This window comes from Apostichopus japonicus, chromosome 4, assembly GCF_037975245.1.
Source record: "Apostichopus japonicus isolate 1M-3 chromosome 4, ASM3797524v1, whole genome shotgun sequence".
NCBI lineage: Eukaryota > Metazoa > Echinodermata > Holothuroidea > Aspidochirotida > Stichopodidae > Apostichopus > Apostichopus japonicus.
Genome location: NC_092564.1, coordinates 17,272,977 through 17,288,666, shown reverse-complemented (window position 1 = coordinate 17,288,666; position 15,690 = coordinate 17,272,977). Strand labels below are relative to the sequence as shown.

General features: G+C 37.3%; 1 protein-coding gene across 2 annotated transcripts; it reads left to right on the top strand.

Annotated features, from left to right (window-relative positions):
• The first annotated feature begins 2,156 nt into the window (after positions 1–2,156).
• On the top strand, positions 2,157–13,123 carry LOC139966645 (uncharacterized). Of its 2 annotated transcripts, XM_071969893.1 has the most exons (3): positions 2,157–2,406; positions 4,467–8,928; positions 10,702–13,123. In XM_071969893.1, exons 1-2 carry the CDS (start codon positions 2,250–2,252, stop codon positions 5,579–5,581), a joined length of 1,272 nt encoding a protein of 423 aa, XP_071825994.1. In that variant the 5' UTR covers positions 2,157–2,249; the 3' UTR covers positions 5,582–8,928; positions 10,702–13,123. The 2 variants fall into 2 exon arrangements, with proteins under 2 accessions (XP_071825994.1, XP_071825993.1); XM_071969892.1 differs by lacking the exon at positions 2,157–2,406 and having other exon boundaries at positions 8,257–8,928.
• Positions 13,124–15,690: the final 2,567 nt, after the last annotated feature.

Here is a 15,690-nt window from a genome sequence, read left to right as displayed (position 1 = left end):
CCTCCCTATATAATATAGCATGTCGACAGGTTGTCCGTGCTTTTCATGAACTCTTGTCGAAACGATTCTAATGTAGGCCTATATATACTTGTCGTAACTGAAAACTAGTCGAAACAGAAAACACGAGAATGCGAGTAAAGAGGAACCGTGCAAAAACAAAGTGAAAATTGCCAGTGAACACAATGAACATGGTGATTAATCTGCTGCAACTAACAATTAACAAGGTAATAACTTAACTAGCAGTATACTAACTAATCACGATACAGCTATATACTCATCAATCTGTAGGCTCGATGTTTGTCATAAACAATTCACCAAGTTAACGTCTCTCTATAAGCAATGCCCCGTGTGCAAAGTGTGTGCGAATCATGATTCGAACATTTTCACGTTCTTGGCGCGCATCCAATGAACAAATGTAAAGGCAAGAAAAAGGTTTGTTCCGAAATTAATATTCCTTGTTAACTTGAAATATATCAATAAATTAGTTCATAAATATGTAAATTAATATTAATATAAATAATAAGAGAATTTAGACAAATCTGCGGATATTGATATGTTTTATCTATATAAAAAAAATATCATTCGACCACAGTGATGTTACTGGTGTGAAAGCGTGTTAGTATGTAGGCCTATATGTCATACCACTTGCTACACATTCATTTCACAAAGGACGACTCGGCTTGCCTCTAAAACGTCGTTATTCTGTGTACATTGTCAGATTCAAGGGATGCAATCTGTATACAATCATAACACTTGCGTAATACACTCTCATTGACAAGTATACAAAGCCATTAATATACGCCCTCACACCAGGAGAATTACTGTTTCAGTGGCGTAGGAAGGTACTTTTGAGTGGAGGGGCTGAAGACTTATGGCCGGCCTGGGGGAGGGGTCTAAGGGGAGGGGGTTCCCCCTCCCCTTTGGAATTTTTTGCATTTCCAGGTAGCCTGAGATGCAATTTGGTGCAATATAGCACACTTCAACACGGACTCCATTTTGTAAACTTAATTTTGTATTTTCACCTGGCCTTAGATGCAATTTGGTGCTCCAAATGAGATTTTTTTTCTCATTTGGAAATGAAAAAGGGGTTTTCTGACTTGCGAAGCGGGTGGGGGGGCGGAATGATACTTCCGCCCTCCACATTTTTCACTGGGGGGGGGCTGGCGCCCCCCAGCCCCCCGGTTCCTACGCCCTTGTACTGTGTTGTCGAGTGGTACGGTGTTCGAGTCCTACCTTCGCCTGATGACTCATCAGGCGAAGGACTCATTGAGTCCCAAAATGACGAAACCGGTCGTGAAGTGGAATTAAACTTGTGTATAGATCTTTATTAATCATAAATATACATTATTATCAATATATAATTGAAATTATAATGAGTTGTGAAGACGACCAGAACAACGTCCAGCCTGTGTGTGTGTTCTGCACTAAGAAATTATAATTGTCTGTCGGTGGCGAAGCGCCCCCCCCCCCCCGTCGCCGTGTCGCTTCTTCCCGACCCACCAGAAATAGTGGTTGCATCCTTAAACTCAAGCAGTATAGATTAGCATAGCAGATTTTACTGGGGTTGATTATCTACAAAAGCTCAACTACATACCGCGAGAGCGTTGTGGTGAAATGGTTAAGGCAGTGGACTTCTAAAGTTTCCAGGTTAGTGTCCTGGCCAGGTCATTACGTTGTGTCCTCGGGCAAGGCACTCTACTTTCATTCTCTCTCTCCAAGGTGTATAAATGGGGACCTGGGAGGCAACTTGTAAATATAGTTGCTTACCCCGGTCTGTGGCTGCACCCCATGGGAAGTCCCCCAGGGGACATGTATATGTGGTGCACTGTAGTGCCCAAGAAGGGATTGTTTGACTTGTGCACACTTTGGTGTGTGGGTGTGAAAAGTTACCAATGAGCAAGGATTAAGTGGAAAAGTTGTGTGAGGGGGCCAAGACTGTAAACCTTTAACTTTTACAGTAGTGGATAACACTCACTAGTGACATCCACCCGACTAACACTTACAGATGGATATTGTGTCCTTTTTTGCTGCACTTACATATAACAAAATAAGACAACATAATTAAAACAAGGAGTAATTACTCGACGCTCGTAATTTCGCTTTCGTTGTTTTGCTAACTTTTTACAAGTTTCAAAATGTAGCTTACCTGAGTCACATTGGTTTATATAACAGTCTGTCATAGTAGATGTATACTTTCCCTGAGACTTCCTCTTCCTGTTTATATCAGTCATATTGCACACGGAAAAAAAATGGACGCTAGCGACTCTGTACAATATTTAAGAGTCGGAGAAGGAGAGTCCAGTGGTCTTTGGACGTTCTTCATGTGGATTTTGGGCATCATAGATTGGTCAAATCCTCTCTACCACACCAGAGACCACTACTTCTCAGAGATTACTACTACACGCGGTAAGTATAACTTTTCTAACAAAATTGTTACTTCACTCTGGCTAATTCCTTCCTTCCCCCCACCCCCGCTTATTTCAGCTGATTATGGATCATTATATACATACGATGATATACATATCGTGTACGTAGATAGCTGGGCAAAAAAAATAATTAATTATAAAAGAAAGTAAAAAAAACCAAGACGTCATCACAACTTCAATATGTAAACATTTTACAGGTCACACTTAACATGAAAATGAAAATTATCGAGCAAACACAAATTTGTCTTTTTTATTGAAAACCATTAGTCAAATGCAAACAATGTTAATTTTTTTTAATTTCTCGATACTACCTTCATTTTATGAACTACACGTAGCTTATAGTCTCGTCACCGATATTATATACATATATTCATATTGGATTTAAGTTTCAATGGAGTATGTCTATGATCTATCAAAACTCAACAACATTAATGTGATCAGATTGGCTAAATTGAAAGGCAGAAAACGTGTAATGTACATGATTTGTATGTTTGTATGTTTGTTTTATTTACTCTCAATTGTCTCATTGAGACAGTGAGGGTTTGATATATAATTCAAAGACGAACAGTAAATATCAAATGTGTTTGTAATGCATTCAGTTAAATAATGTTAAACATTATTATGTTATAAATAATGTTAAACAACTAAGTACCAACATGGAAAAACAAAAAACCCTCTTTGTCAAGATGATATCAAGAAGAAAATTCAAGTAATAAAAAGAATGATCATAAAAATTACAATTGCTGACAACAATATTCAGCAATACTCTTGACAAAAGAAGAAAAAAAAAACATTTCTACATCTTGCTTTTCACCTTACTTAGGGTTGTTGGATCACCTTTTGCTTAGCAAACCATCTTGATTTCTTTCTCGAGTAAGAGAGGTAACCTCTCAGTCAAGGGCGTAGGAACCGGGGGGGCTGGGGGGGCGCCAGCCCCCCCAGTGAAAAATGTGGAGGGGCGGAAGTATCATTCCGCCCCCCCCCGCTCCGCAAGTCAGAAAACCCCTTTTTCATTTCCAAATGAGAAAAAAAAATCTCATTTGGAGCACCAAATTGCATCTAAGGCCAGGTGAAAATACAAAATTAAGTTTACAAAAAGGAGTGGGTGTTGAAGTGTGCTATATTGCACCAAATTGCATCTGAGGCCACCTGGAAATGCAAAAAATTCCAAAGGGGAGGGGGACACCCCTCCCCTTAGACCCCTCCCCCAGGCCGGCCATCAGTCTTCAGCCCCCCCACTCAAAAGTACCTTCCTACGCCACTGCTCTCAGTGGTAAACAATGTATGTGAACTATTACATTTACTTTCGAATCAAGGCTTCCTAAATCTGTCATTCACTCTTAGAGGAAAATAATTTTTCTCTGTCAATAAATGATGTTATTATTGATAGAAAACCAATCTCCAAGTTGTCACAATAACATTGCTGTTGCCAGATACCTTCCATCAAATATATTTTTTTGTGAAAGAAAGAACAATGAAATTGTCAGATTTTGGGGGTCAGGAAGGCTGAAGAGGAGTTGCCGAAATTAAATGCAAAAATCCGCAAATCTGGTTATAGGGAGCGAAACGCAGTAACATTTTCTAAAGGCAATCATTTAAACACACGCATGCGCAAACGACGAAGCTCTGCATATGACGATTGTGGAGGCGCATGGTGTGGAACTCTTTGACTGTAATCGTTGTTTCTTTTGTAATTTAATTTACATGATATGCACAAGAATCTTTATAAGTACGTGTCTGCTAAGGAAAGCAAGGCGTTGTTATCGCAAAATGCCCACGTGAAGATGAAGATGGATTTCGTTGCTACATATTGGAGAAAAAAAATCGGAGAATACCAGAAATGGGAGAATAAAATGTAAACAAATACTCCTCCATCTCCCAATTTTCTCAAAAGGAAGACGACTTATGGAACCTGAATCGAAAGACCGGCTATTGTCATTTATTTAACAAAATCGGCAGACAACGGACATTATGGAAAACCAGGGACTTACAATGCTGTTACATGGAAATCATTGCATGTTTTGTTTCTTCTCATTTCAGAACGATGTACAACATCTGCTTGCAGAAGACGAATCTTATCGGTGACATCAATGTTAGCTCACGTGGTTCTCACAGTGGGGTCGCTGTTTGTTCTTGCATGGTCGATTGACTGTTTTTACATGAGCCAAACGCATGTCATGTTCACCGTCTCGTTTCTCTTATTCTATTGGCCGGTGGTTATGTCCGGTCCTGTTATCTGTATCGTTGCTACAATCAAGAGGCATTTCAAGAGAAACGAATGGTTGAGGAGACGAGGAGTTATCACCTGGTGTCGAGTGTTTGACGAAAGTAATTTTAGAGGAAAGTTACATACCTTAAACTATGGCATCAATTCCCTCACTCCTAGACTCTGTGTCTTGGTATTGTTTTATTCACTCGCATTGATCACTGGCGTTATGGAAGCAGCGTGGTATGTCAGCCATCCGGAAGAGTGCAAAACCATGCCTTTACTATTCTGCCTCGTTCTGCATATTATTAATATGTTCTTCTACTCGACACTTTGCCATTTCTTGTATCTACAACGAAAACTACTTGAGAATGAATGCAATAATACTGTCGAGTACATTGAACATCACTTAGCAGACTTTAGGAAATGTGTAACTAAAACCAAAGAATTCTTTGGCGAATATTTACAACTTCGAACAATTATGTTCCCTTGGTTGAATGCGGTAGTGTTTAGCAATTCCTTTGGTATGACGTTTTTTTACTCTTGGAGATATCGTAGCATCGACATAAACCCATCCGGACCACCTGCATTCGGAGGGAGCTATCTTGGATCACGTGGTGACAATCACTTTTGTAACCGAGCCTGTGCCGAAGACTTTCTTGCAAATGCACAACTGTCCAAATATTTTACTGTTTTAGTCATGAGTGAGAAATTCATCATGTTCTTCTTTGCAGTCATAGTCGTTGGTGGTCTAGACTTGAAATATCAATGGAATCGATTTAAGATGAAGATGTATTTCGTCACCAATGAAGAGGTGGATTCTTGGAAACGTCTCTCTGATTTGGTGGAGAGGCTACATCCTGATATATCCAGTGACGTCATAGCCAGCTACATCATTCCTTTGCTGGGTCTGGTAGCTGGTGTCGTGGGGGGTCAGTACGTCATGTAGAATAACATTGCAAATAAAAAATATTGATATAATTCCGCTCTTCATTCAAATTGAATAAACGATGTCTACATTGCTGTAAAAAAGTATGAATGTAAAGGATGAAGATATTCAACTTTAAATTATGTTCAAACCTCTGGGAATGCACCTTAAAGGCTAAATGGATCCTGACTCCATCTACTGTACTTCTCGATGCAGGCCTAAATGTTAATTCTATTCTTTTTGATCAATGCAAATAACTCAACCAAAACCGCTTTCTTTTAACTTTATATGAACAACAGAGCACAAACTGAAAGACTTTCAACAACCTAGGCCATTGCAATCTTCTTTTCTATTGAAGTTTGAGTTGGAATGGTTGCATCTGAGGAACTGACGTAATTGGTCTGTGTATTAGATTAGATTGTCCAGCCAATTTCATCGATGAGTCCCAGCTGTTCGAATGGTGATCTTTCAACAACAACCACAAAATTGGGAAAGTGGCTCAGAAATGCAGTGTTTTCTTTATAAATCTTTTGTAAATGCTAACAACTCAACCTTTACATGTTCTTTTCACTTTATATACGAACAACTAAAGCAGCTTTGTTCTTTTTCGAAGTTAGTGCGATTAGTGCTGATTATGATTATCATGGTATTTGGCATTAGAAATGTAGTCGTGTAAAATTTGTCATGAATTCGTTTTTTTTAATGCAATTTTCTTTGAACAATGGTGATCCACTTTTGATCAAATCTTTGCTTCCATATAAATATGCTTGTTATAGGTCTATGACGGAAAAAACATAGTAGTAGCCATGCTTCGTATATGGACTCTTAAGTGTAAACTTGCAACATGGTAGAAGACGTACTTTTATAACAGTGCTACCACCAAACGGTTTTACTACAGAGAACAATTAATGAAATTCGTCTGATTCGATTTAGCCCTGTCCGCACTCGACCAATCCTGCAGTGACGATTAAGTACTTTTCAAGAGATTCAAAGACGTGTTCTTGTCGTATTATATCATAGTTGAATTTGTAGTAATGGATTCATACTCGTATACTCTCGCTAATTTATCATTTGGAAAATCCAGTACAGATACTAGTGTAATGGTTTAAGTACTCATCAACCATCCCTCCATCCCTCCATCCCTCCATCCCTCCATCTCTCCATCTCTCCATCTCTCCATCTCTCCATCCCTCCATCCCTCCATCCCTCCATCCCTCCATCCGTCCATCCCTCCATCCGTCCATCCCTCCATCCCTCCATCCCTGCATCCCTCCATCCCTCCATCCCTCCGTAGACAATAAAGTCGTTGCTTATGAGAGAATAAAAGAAGGTGGAGCGAAATAACATCCACCCACCCCTCCCCCTCCAGATACACACACAAACACCATTATCTTCTTGGAGTTCCTTAAATTGTATGATTGAACGATTACTTAATTTACCGGGGTGTATACTTCACACACTACATCACAAGTTGGTTCACAATGCATTTCATGCAAATAAAGTGAATCTACCTTCCAATCCTAAATACAATTTACGGCATATGCCTTCAGATGGCGACATGACCAGCTCTTGCAGTACCCACCACCAGACCGTGACAGCTCCCTCTTAGACAAATAGTGTCATTCAATCCTTGTTGATTGACAGTTTCTGATTTCGCACATTCCTAGCTACTGATCTTTCAAAGGATAGTTAAGCGCAGAAAATTGTTTTGTTTGATGATAGGTGAATATATTCTAAGCATCCTGGTGAACTGGTGAAAGCAAATCCCACAAAGCGTCTTTATTGAGATATTGATAATTAAAGTATTACAGATTGTACCATGAATGAACTTGAAGAAGACAGGGAATATGATGTTATATAGGTGCACATGGACAACAATTATTGTCTGTCTCTCTTTGTTCTTTTGACCTTTGGACTGGATTAATATCCGAAGGGTCGTGTGAAGTTATCAATACAACAATATACCAATGTATGAAGTATGTTCATATTGAAATGTCTTCCAATTATACAGAGGAAAATTGACTATATACTTTATTAAAGAAAAAAAACATAAGATAAACGAAATTTGTCACTGTGAGTCTTTGCCACCACACCTGTTAGTTTTCAGGATCTTTATAGGTGGAGTTTTAGCCTGGTTATGGTATAATCTAAGAGTAAGGAAAAATATGGTGCACTACTGTTGTCTTTTGCAAAGAAAACTGCAGGTTTAGGCTATTAAATCCTTCTTCAAATATCGAATTCAAAATACCAACCAGTAGAGAATTCGAGCCTTTAATTTTTTTTGGCATTATACATGGCATGTCAGTACAATATCCATCTATTGAGTTACGACATCTCTACTTCTACTACATCTCAGACTATTCCTCTTTCTATTTCGCTTTCATATAGCATATTATCAATAGACAATATTAATATTAGAGCCAAACAAGATCAGGTTTCGTGGAACCGGTTTAACTGTTTGCATTCATATTCATTTGACGGAGCACACACCACTTTTCACATCGGTAGCACAAGTAGCGACAATTGTATATATGTATGTATGTATTTTAGATCCTCCTGCAAGCAGGAACTCGCGAAGAAGCCACCATTGTCTTATCAAAGCTGTAAGCTGACTTGTCTCTTAGACACATATTTAGATACATGATTATGAATTGTCAATTGTCAACAACTCTGTAACTGGACGACATATATTAATCTTGGAGTGACTCGAACTCTGGACCTTATGATTGAAAGGCACAAAATTAAGTAGAAGCTCACAGAGTAGAGGGCGACATATTATACATTTAATTTTTGTTTTATTATTCATAAATCATGCTCTCAAACCCCATAAATTCATCCATGTCAGGGACGGAGGAGTCTGGGTTTTGTGATACTCTTGTTATCATCATCAGTGACGTCAGTACCTAATTTACTGTGAACTTATATCCAAGTTGATATATCTTGGATTTCACTTACAGTTTCAGTTATAAAGTAATGCCAAGTATACAAAAAAAAAATTGTCGTGTTTAGAAATGCCAATATCAACCCCCCAAATTGAAACAAAATTTGAAAACGACAGTAGGCATTACAAACTCGACCTATTTTTCACTTTAATTCCTTGTTATCTTCAGGAAGCTTTTGGTTTCATAGTGCAGGGAGATATAGGCAAAGCGCCTAACATATGGTGTTATCGGAGAGATAGTCAAAGTACAATTCTAGATCAACAAAAATGGAATGTTTTAACCGTATGCGGTATTTGCGGGTCGGAGGAAAGCCAGGTATCTTGTGGACCGTCTTGATGTGGATCCTTGGCATGATAGATTGGTCTCCGACTTCATCTGATGACAGGAACGATGAAGGTCAAACGATACATATTGAATCTAGGATTGGTAAGTATAAAGCCTATACGGATTTTCAAGTTGTAATTTGTTTGATACTCGTGTCTATAGAAATTTAATGCAAATAATCTGAACAGATTTACAAAAGAAATTCGATCAAGATAGAAACATTACAAAAAGAAATCATAAATAAATAATAATAGATTAATATAAAGATATTATCACAGCTATTTAGACGGTAAACAATAATTAAAAAGCAGAAGCTCAACTGGTTAATAACGAGGTTAAATCTCAGTCAAATTTGATATTATTGGTATATGCGCCAACGTATACAGTAATCACATTGTACTACAATAATGTGCAAGAAAATGGTACCATTTTGTCATTGGATAATAATTTTGCTGTTAACTCTCTTGAACATATTATACCCTGTCAACTCTCTGTGTGAATAATTTGACAGATGTTATCCCTAATGCACAAGATACAATCACAGATGAACTTTCAACAATTGTCAACAATTTGAGAATGTTCAACTAATGAGCTATAGCCATATGGACATCATCATGCTGTTGATTCTTCATAGTGCAACTCAGGAAGTTATCCTTACAGCACAAGATACAATACACTGATACCAATGTGATGTCCAATCACAGATGAACTTTCAACAATTGTCAACAATTTGAGAATGTTCAGCTAATGAGCTATAGCCACATGGACATCATCATGCTGTTGATTCTTCATAGTGCATCTCATCGCCTTGTCCATTGACTGATTACCTATTTATATATGCTGCAAGGATTATTGATTCCATATATGGACACTTTCACCTCTTGATTTCAGTAAATTGATTAAACCAATAACCTTTTTTTCCTCGTGTTTTTTATCTCTTTGCGCTCAGATATCCATTAACACGTCAGTGAGTTAGTCACGTATTTGAAGAGATGAGATTAACACTTTATTCCCTGGCAACTTGAAACAAACTTTCATGTAAATTGACAACTTTCGGAATAATTGTTTTCCCAGTCTATGATCTTACTTAAACTGTTACTTGTATGAAACCAAATTAAGGAACATGAAACTTTACTATTAATGTTAAACTTTTCGTGTAGATATTCATCAAACACCCCGATTAGTACCATTCTCATCCATTCAATCCTTCCTTCTTCTCCACTCCCCCTCCATCCGCTCTCTTGGTTATTCAGACGTAAATCAAAGTTACTGTCTTACTTTGTTAAATTCAAAAGCGTGAGAAGCACCACCATCGTGAAAATGTTCCAGAATGGTGACAATTTAAAATAGGGCTGAGAGTCACATTTGATTAATAAGTGACTTCATGTCAATTTTACTTCTGAATCTATAGTCAATACCGTACTCTACATGAGTTATAATTTATAAGAATATTAGTCGGAGGAGAGGATAGAGGTCACTGTTCGGAATAAGTGATCGACGTAGATTTTCTTAAAAGTGAATTTCTCACTATTCGGAATTAACATCTATCCCAGGTCAATCAATTCTCCTAGACCTGACAAGACGTTGGCTTAATTTGCAACTTTTTTTTGTTGGATAATCACCAGAAGATTGTGTTAGTTTCAAATAGTTGAGGTTCTTCCTATAGGGTGACATATCATGATAGCATGTGTTGTCAGCAACGATCGTCTGAGATTTGTAGGGCTACGAAGAAAGGAGTAACGAACAATGGGTGTATGACCATTTGAAGATTTAAAAAAAACTCCACTTCATTTGTCATTTGTCATAATGACAGAGATTGGCAATTATTTCAATGCCAATGTCACACTTTTTTCAACATTTTTCTTTTCTTTACAGAACAATTTCATGCCACGAAGACCAGGCGTATCCTATGCACAACGTCATTATTGTTCCACGTGATCATTATCTTGGGGTCAATTTCAATAATTGCAGGGCGTACTTTCTGCTACTTTGAAAACCACGTACACCTTATGGTAACGACTTCCTACTTGCTTTATTGGCCTTTGACTATGTCTACATCTGTCATTTGTTTAGCTGGAGCAGTCAAGAGGAATTTCAAAAGATACGAATGGTTTCAGACAACCGGAGTTATCACCTGGTGTAGAGTGCTCGATGAAAGCACCTTTTCCAATAAGATCCATGTATTGCAATATCGAATTCAGTCGCTAACACCAAGAGTTTGCGCATTCATTTTCTTTTTATCCTTAGCCACGACTACTTCCATCATAGAAATAAATGGTTATAGTCGTTACCGAGAGGAGTGTCACACAATTTCCCTTCTTATCTCTCTTATTTTGCATGTTACCAATATGTTCCTTTACTCAACGTTTTGCTTTATGATGTTCATACAACGAAAATTACTCGAAATTGAACTTAATAGTGCTATTGAATTTATTCACAACAACTTCCGAGACGGCCAAAGAGCCATGAATAAAGTCAAGTCATTTTTCCGACAATATATGCAACTCCGACAACTAATGTTTCCTTGGTTGAACATTATTGTCTTTACCAACGCATTTAGCATGACATTATTTGTAACATGGAAATTGCAAGTTTCTCTGACCAACCCTTCCGCCAGTATAGTGACTTCCCAGCCTGCAATCTCCGCATCTGTTGGTTTCCGATCTCATGTTCACAACGTTTTCTGCAACCAAACGTGCATGAGAGACTCGGATATTAGTGATTACTGGTCAAGTTATTTCATGTTTCAAGTCATATGTGAAAAAACCATGATGATCGTCATTGCCATCATCGCCGTTGGTGGTCTAGACTTGAAATATCAATGGGATCGATTCAAGATGAAGATGTACCTAGCCATCAACGTAGAGGATGAGGCATGGAAACGTATCTCTGACTTGGTAGAGAGGATGCATCCTGACATTGCTAGTGACATTATCGCTAGTTTCCTTATCCCACTACTGGGCGTTGTCGCTGGCGTTATCGGCGGTCGATACGTTTCGTAAATGTAGTAGAAGAGGGGCAAAAAGGAGACTATGAACTATGAACATGCTCCCATAACTACTTAAGGAAGATGCATAAGTTGTACTGTTATACTCAAGAGCGATTGTCGTTTTTAATTTTACAAATGTCTTAAAAGTGTTGGCGCTCTCTGCTAACAACCTCGTTATTACCCGTAGATCCGTATATTATGTAATGACCGTTCTAAAAGCGTTACAAACGGTGACGTCAAACATCATTCTGGCTTAAAATATAAAAAATATATAAAAATGAAACGTTCGTAACAGAGGATTCAGAGTATCATGTGATATAAGTTTTAGAAAGTAAAAATACTGACTACTGTTTATGAAAATCTTAACGAAATTTGAAAGAGCATCGTATATTTTCTTCTTGTCTATTCAAATAACTATATTCAATCCTCATTTGGTGACACTCAGCTGTAAACTCATTACTTTCGGTTAGAGGAGGAAGCAGGTTCAATTTAAAGTATTCCGAAAAGCATCGGCGGAGGGAAATCAAGTGCGGCTACTTTCGACACCCCTATTGTAATAAAAATGTAACTAGAAAAATGATAAAGTTAATAGGGCAAGGTATCCTTCCCTTTAGCTTTTATTGCAGTTTTTGACAGCAATAATGACAGCAAGACATTCAAAAAGTAGGCATAGGAAGCATGTATACTTAGAAAGAATTTACCGTATACCACATTATGTGTATATCGATAACGTTCGGCCAGGGAATGTTTATAGTATGTGAAGTTAAGCCTGATGGTTAAGTCAACACAGTTAGAGAAAAATGGATTGATCGCAGTTAGAAATACTCAACAGATTACCCGGATGACCCAATCGGTTTGTATTGGTATACTCACCATCATAGATGACAGTAATAGATGTGTTGACTGGGAAGTTAAAATAAATTATGGAACAAATATGCACATTAGATAAGCAATACAATCTTTGTAATTATTTTAAAAACATGTCATTCTAAAAAAGCCTTATTTCTGTAATTTGTACTACAGGATCAATCAACACAGTGACAAACAAATTGTCTGACTACATCTCTATATATTAAGTAAATGAATGATGGAATACTGACTAGTATGAAAACACTCTCGACGTAGAGAAACCTTTCAAATTTGTTATAATTATTCTATATTGTTTTTTTAAATGATGTAAAATTCATAAACATATTCTGTTGTTTGGATGTATACATAGTAAACATAACGAATGTAATTTCTTAAGCTTTCAATTGTTGTTTAACATAAATACTGAGGAATATCAATGTTTGAATGGCATGATTATAATCGTTACGTTTGTTTGTCATATCTGCCATTCCTTGGTTGCCTGCTAACGTTATTATGTTGTCACCGTTTCTAATGTAATTTACAAGGTACTCGTGGTAAATACAATCCATTCTTGATTCATTGACATCTGACTTCCCAACATTAGGTCTAACATGATAATAGCTCAAGTGGACCATTTGCGCCCACTAGTCTCGTACTTCCTGCAAGCTGCACCATGTTTCTATTACAAAGATGGGGTTGAGGTGGAAGAGGACATGGGGGCATTTAAAATGGGTTCAAATCTTCATATGAATCCAAAATTGAGACATTTATTCACCTGTGTGATTGCAGGACCAACCGGTCGAGGTAGAGAGTTTTTTTTTAAATTTTATATGAAGAAAGTAAATTGACTTAAGATTACAATGAAGGAATTGTCTTATATGTAGGATTGTGTATTGCTAAACAAACTGTCAATCGTTATGCAATTGACAAACTTTCCATCACTTTAGACTATATTATGATGTCGCACGGCATAAAGTTACCACCGCAGGTGTGTTCGACTACCAAAAATTAACAGATTTGTTGATCCTGTAGGACTAAAGCTTCGGTACGTTTGCAAAATTTCAGGTACGTGTATACTTTCATAAAAAAGAGTTTTTTTTTTATTGTGTCTTTTCATAATGTCATGTAATCACTTGATATATATTTTTTCATGACCACTTGAATCGCATTGCACATTATAAATATAAAAAATGGCACATTGGTAGCAGTTTCTCGAAAACGACAAACTTTAATACAAGGGGGAAAACATAAGACTACCAAAAATTAACAGATTTGTTGATCCTGTAGGACTAAAGCTTCGGTACGTTTGCAAAATTTCAGGTACGTGTATACTTTCATAAAAAAGAGTTTTTTTTTATTGTGTCTTTTCATAATGTCATGTAATCACTTGATATATATTTTTTCATGACCACTTGAATCGCATTGCACATTATAAATATAAACAATGGCACATTGGTAGCAGTTTCTCGAAAACGACAAACTTTAATACAAGGGGGAAAACATAAGAACAATAAAGTGTGTTACTCTTTAAGTTTCCATTACAAATGCATTCAGTTCAATCAATCAATCACCTTACAGCCCTCCTCGGACAAGCGTTGAATGGCTGGGAATACTTCCTGTTAATTGTAGTAATCACGAGGAGAGTACTTCAGACAGTATGGACTGGCAATTGTTTATGCTCAATCACAAAATTAATTGTCCTCGATGTTTCCGCGTGAGTTCTTTCAACTAAGCATACTCGCTAATAGAAGTTAACATAAACTACAATGAAAAATTAATTGATAACAAATTCGATAAAAGAGTTTTGCTTTCGCATTTAAGGAAGTCGTTAAGCACTGCACTACGGGAAGTATAATCTGGATAATATAAGAAAATGAATCAAATATTTTTCAACCTATTACGATTACGTTTGTTACTACCGACACACATATAATATGGGGTCTTCTAACCACACTCGGTTTTCGACAGTCAAAAGAAGGCCATTTGCTGTTCTTTGGACTATCGTTATGTGGATTCTTGGCATGATAGATTGGTATCATCCGCAGCGCTATGAGGAAGAACTCCATGATCAGTCTGCACATATTATTACTATTGGTAAGTATACGGCATTCGGCATTATTTGTGTTTGTTTAAGGAAAGAAATATGGGGAAGCACTAGATCTGATAACATACAATATTACTGTAAATATGTAAATACGTTTATACAACAATGGTACTTGTGTTTCTCAAAACACTCAAGTTTCACTAAAGCACGAAATCAGTAGGCATTTAGAATAAATTGTATAGTTTATGTGTTTTCTGGTATCAGGCAAATACGACCCTTACAGTGAGGGTGGGGAAGGTTGGGGGGCGAAATAAGGGGTTCATAGAAGAGATAGCACTTAATTGAATCCCTCATTGTGTTACATGCATTGCTGTTGTTACAATTTCATTGCAGGCCTATTGTTCTTTTCTTATTGTATGTCTATTTGTGTGCTAATAGCACGTAATCAGTAGGCATTTATAATAAATCATTTAGTTTATGTGTTCTCTGGTATCACGCAAATACGACCCTTACAGTGAGGGTGGGGAAGGTTGGGGGAGGGGCTCGAAAGAAGGGGGTTCATAGAAGAGATAACATGTAATTGAATCACTCATTGTATTGCATGCATTGTTGTTGTTACATTTTTTCATTGCAGACTTATTGCTCTTTTTTATTGACATCTGTGCCTATCTTTCACAATAAGTATACTGAAGCTAATCTGAAAAGACTAACCATTTTCAGTGCGCGCAGAGTATGACAAGTACATTGAAATACATTTTACCAACTTGTGACTGTTACTCACGATACGATAGTAATACGTATATGACTGGTAAAGCAGTGAACAACGTGAAAATAGTCTCTCTTTACAATAAGTTGAAATCAAAATAAAATAAAAGTGTCAGCAAACTGTTTATCCACTGGAAAGCCTGTGTAGGAGAATCAGGCGCGTAGCGAGGAATTTGCCAAGGGAGGGGCGAATCTGTAGGCAAATTATTAGAGCCGT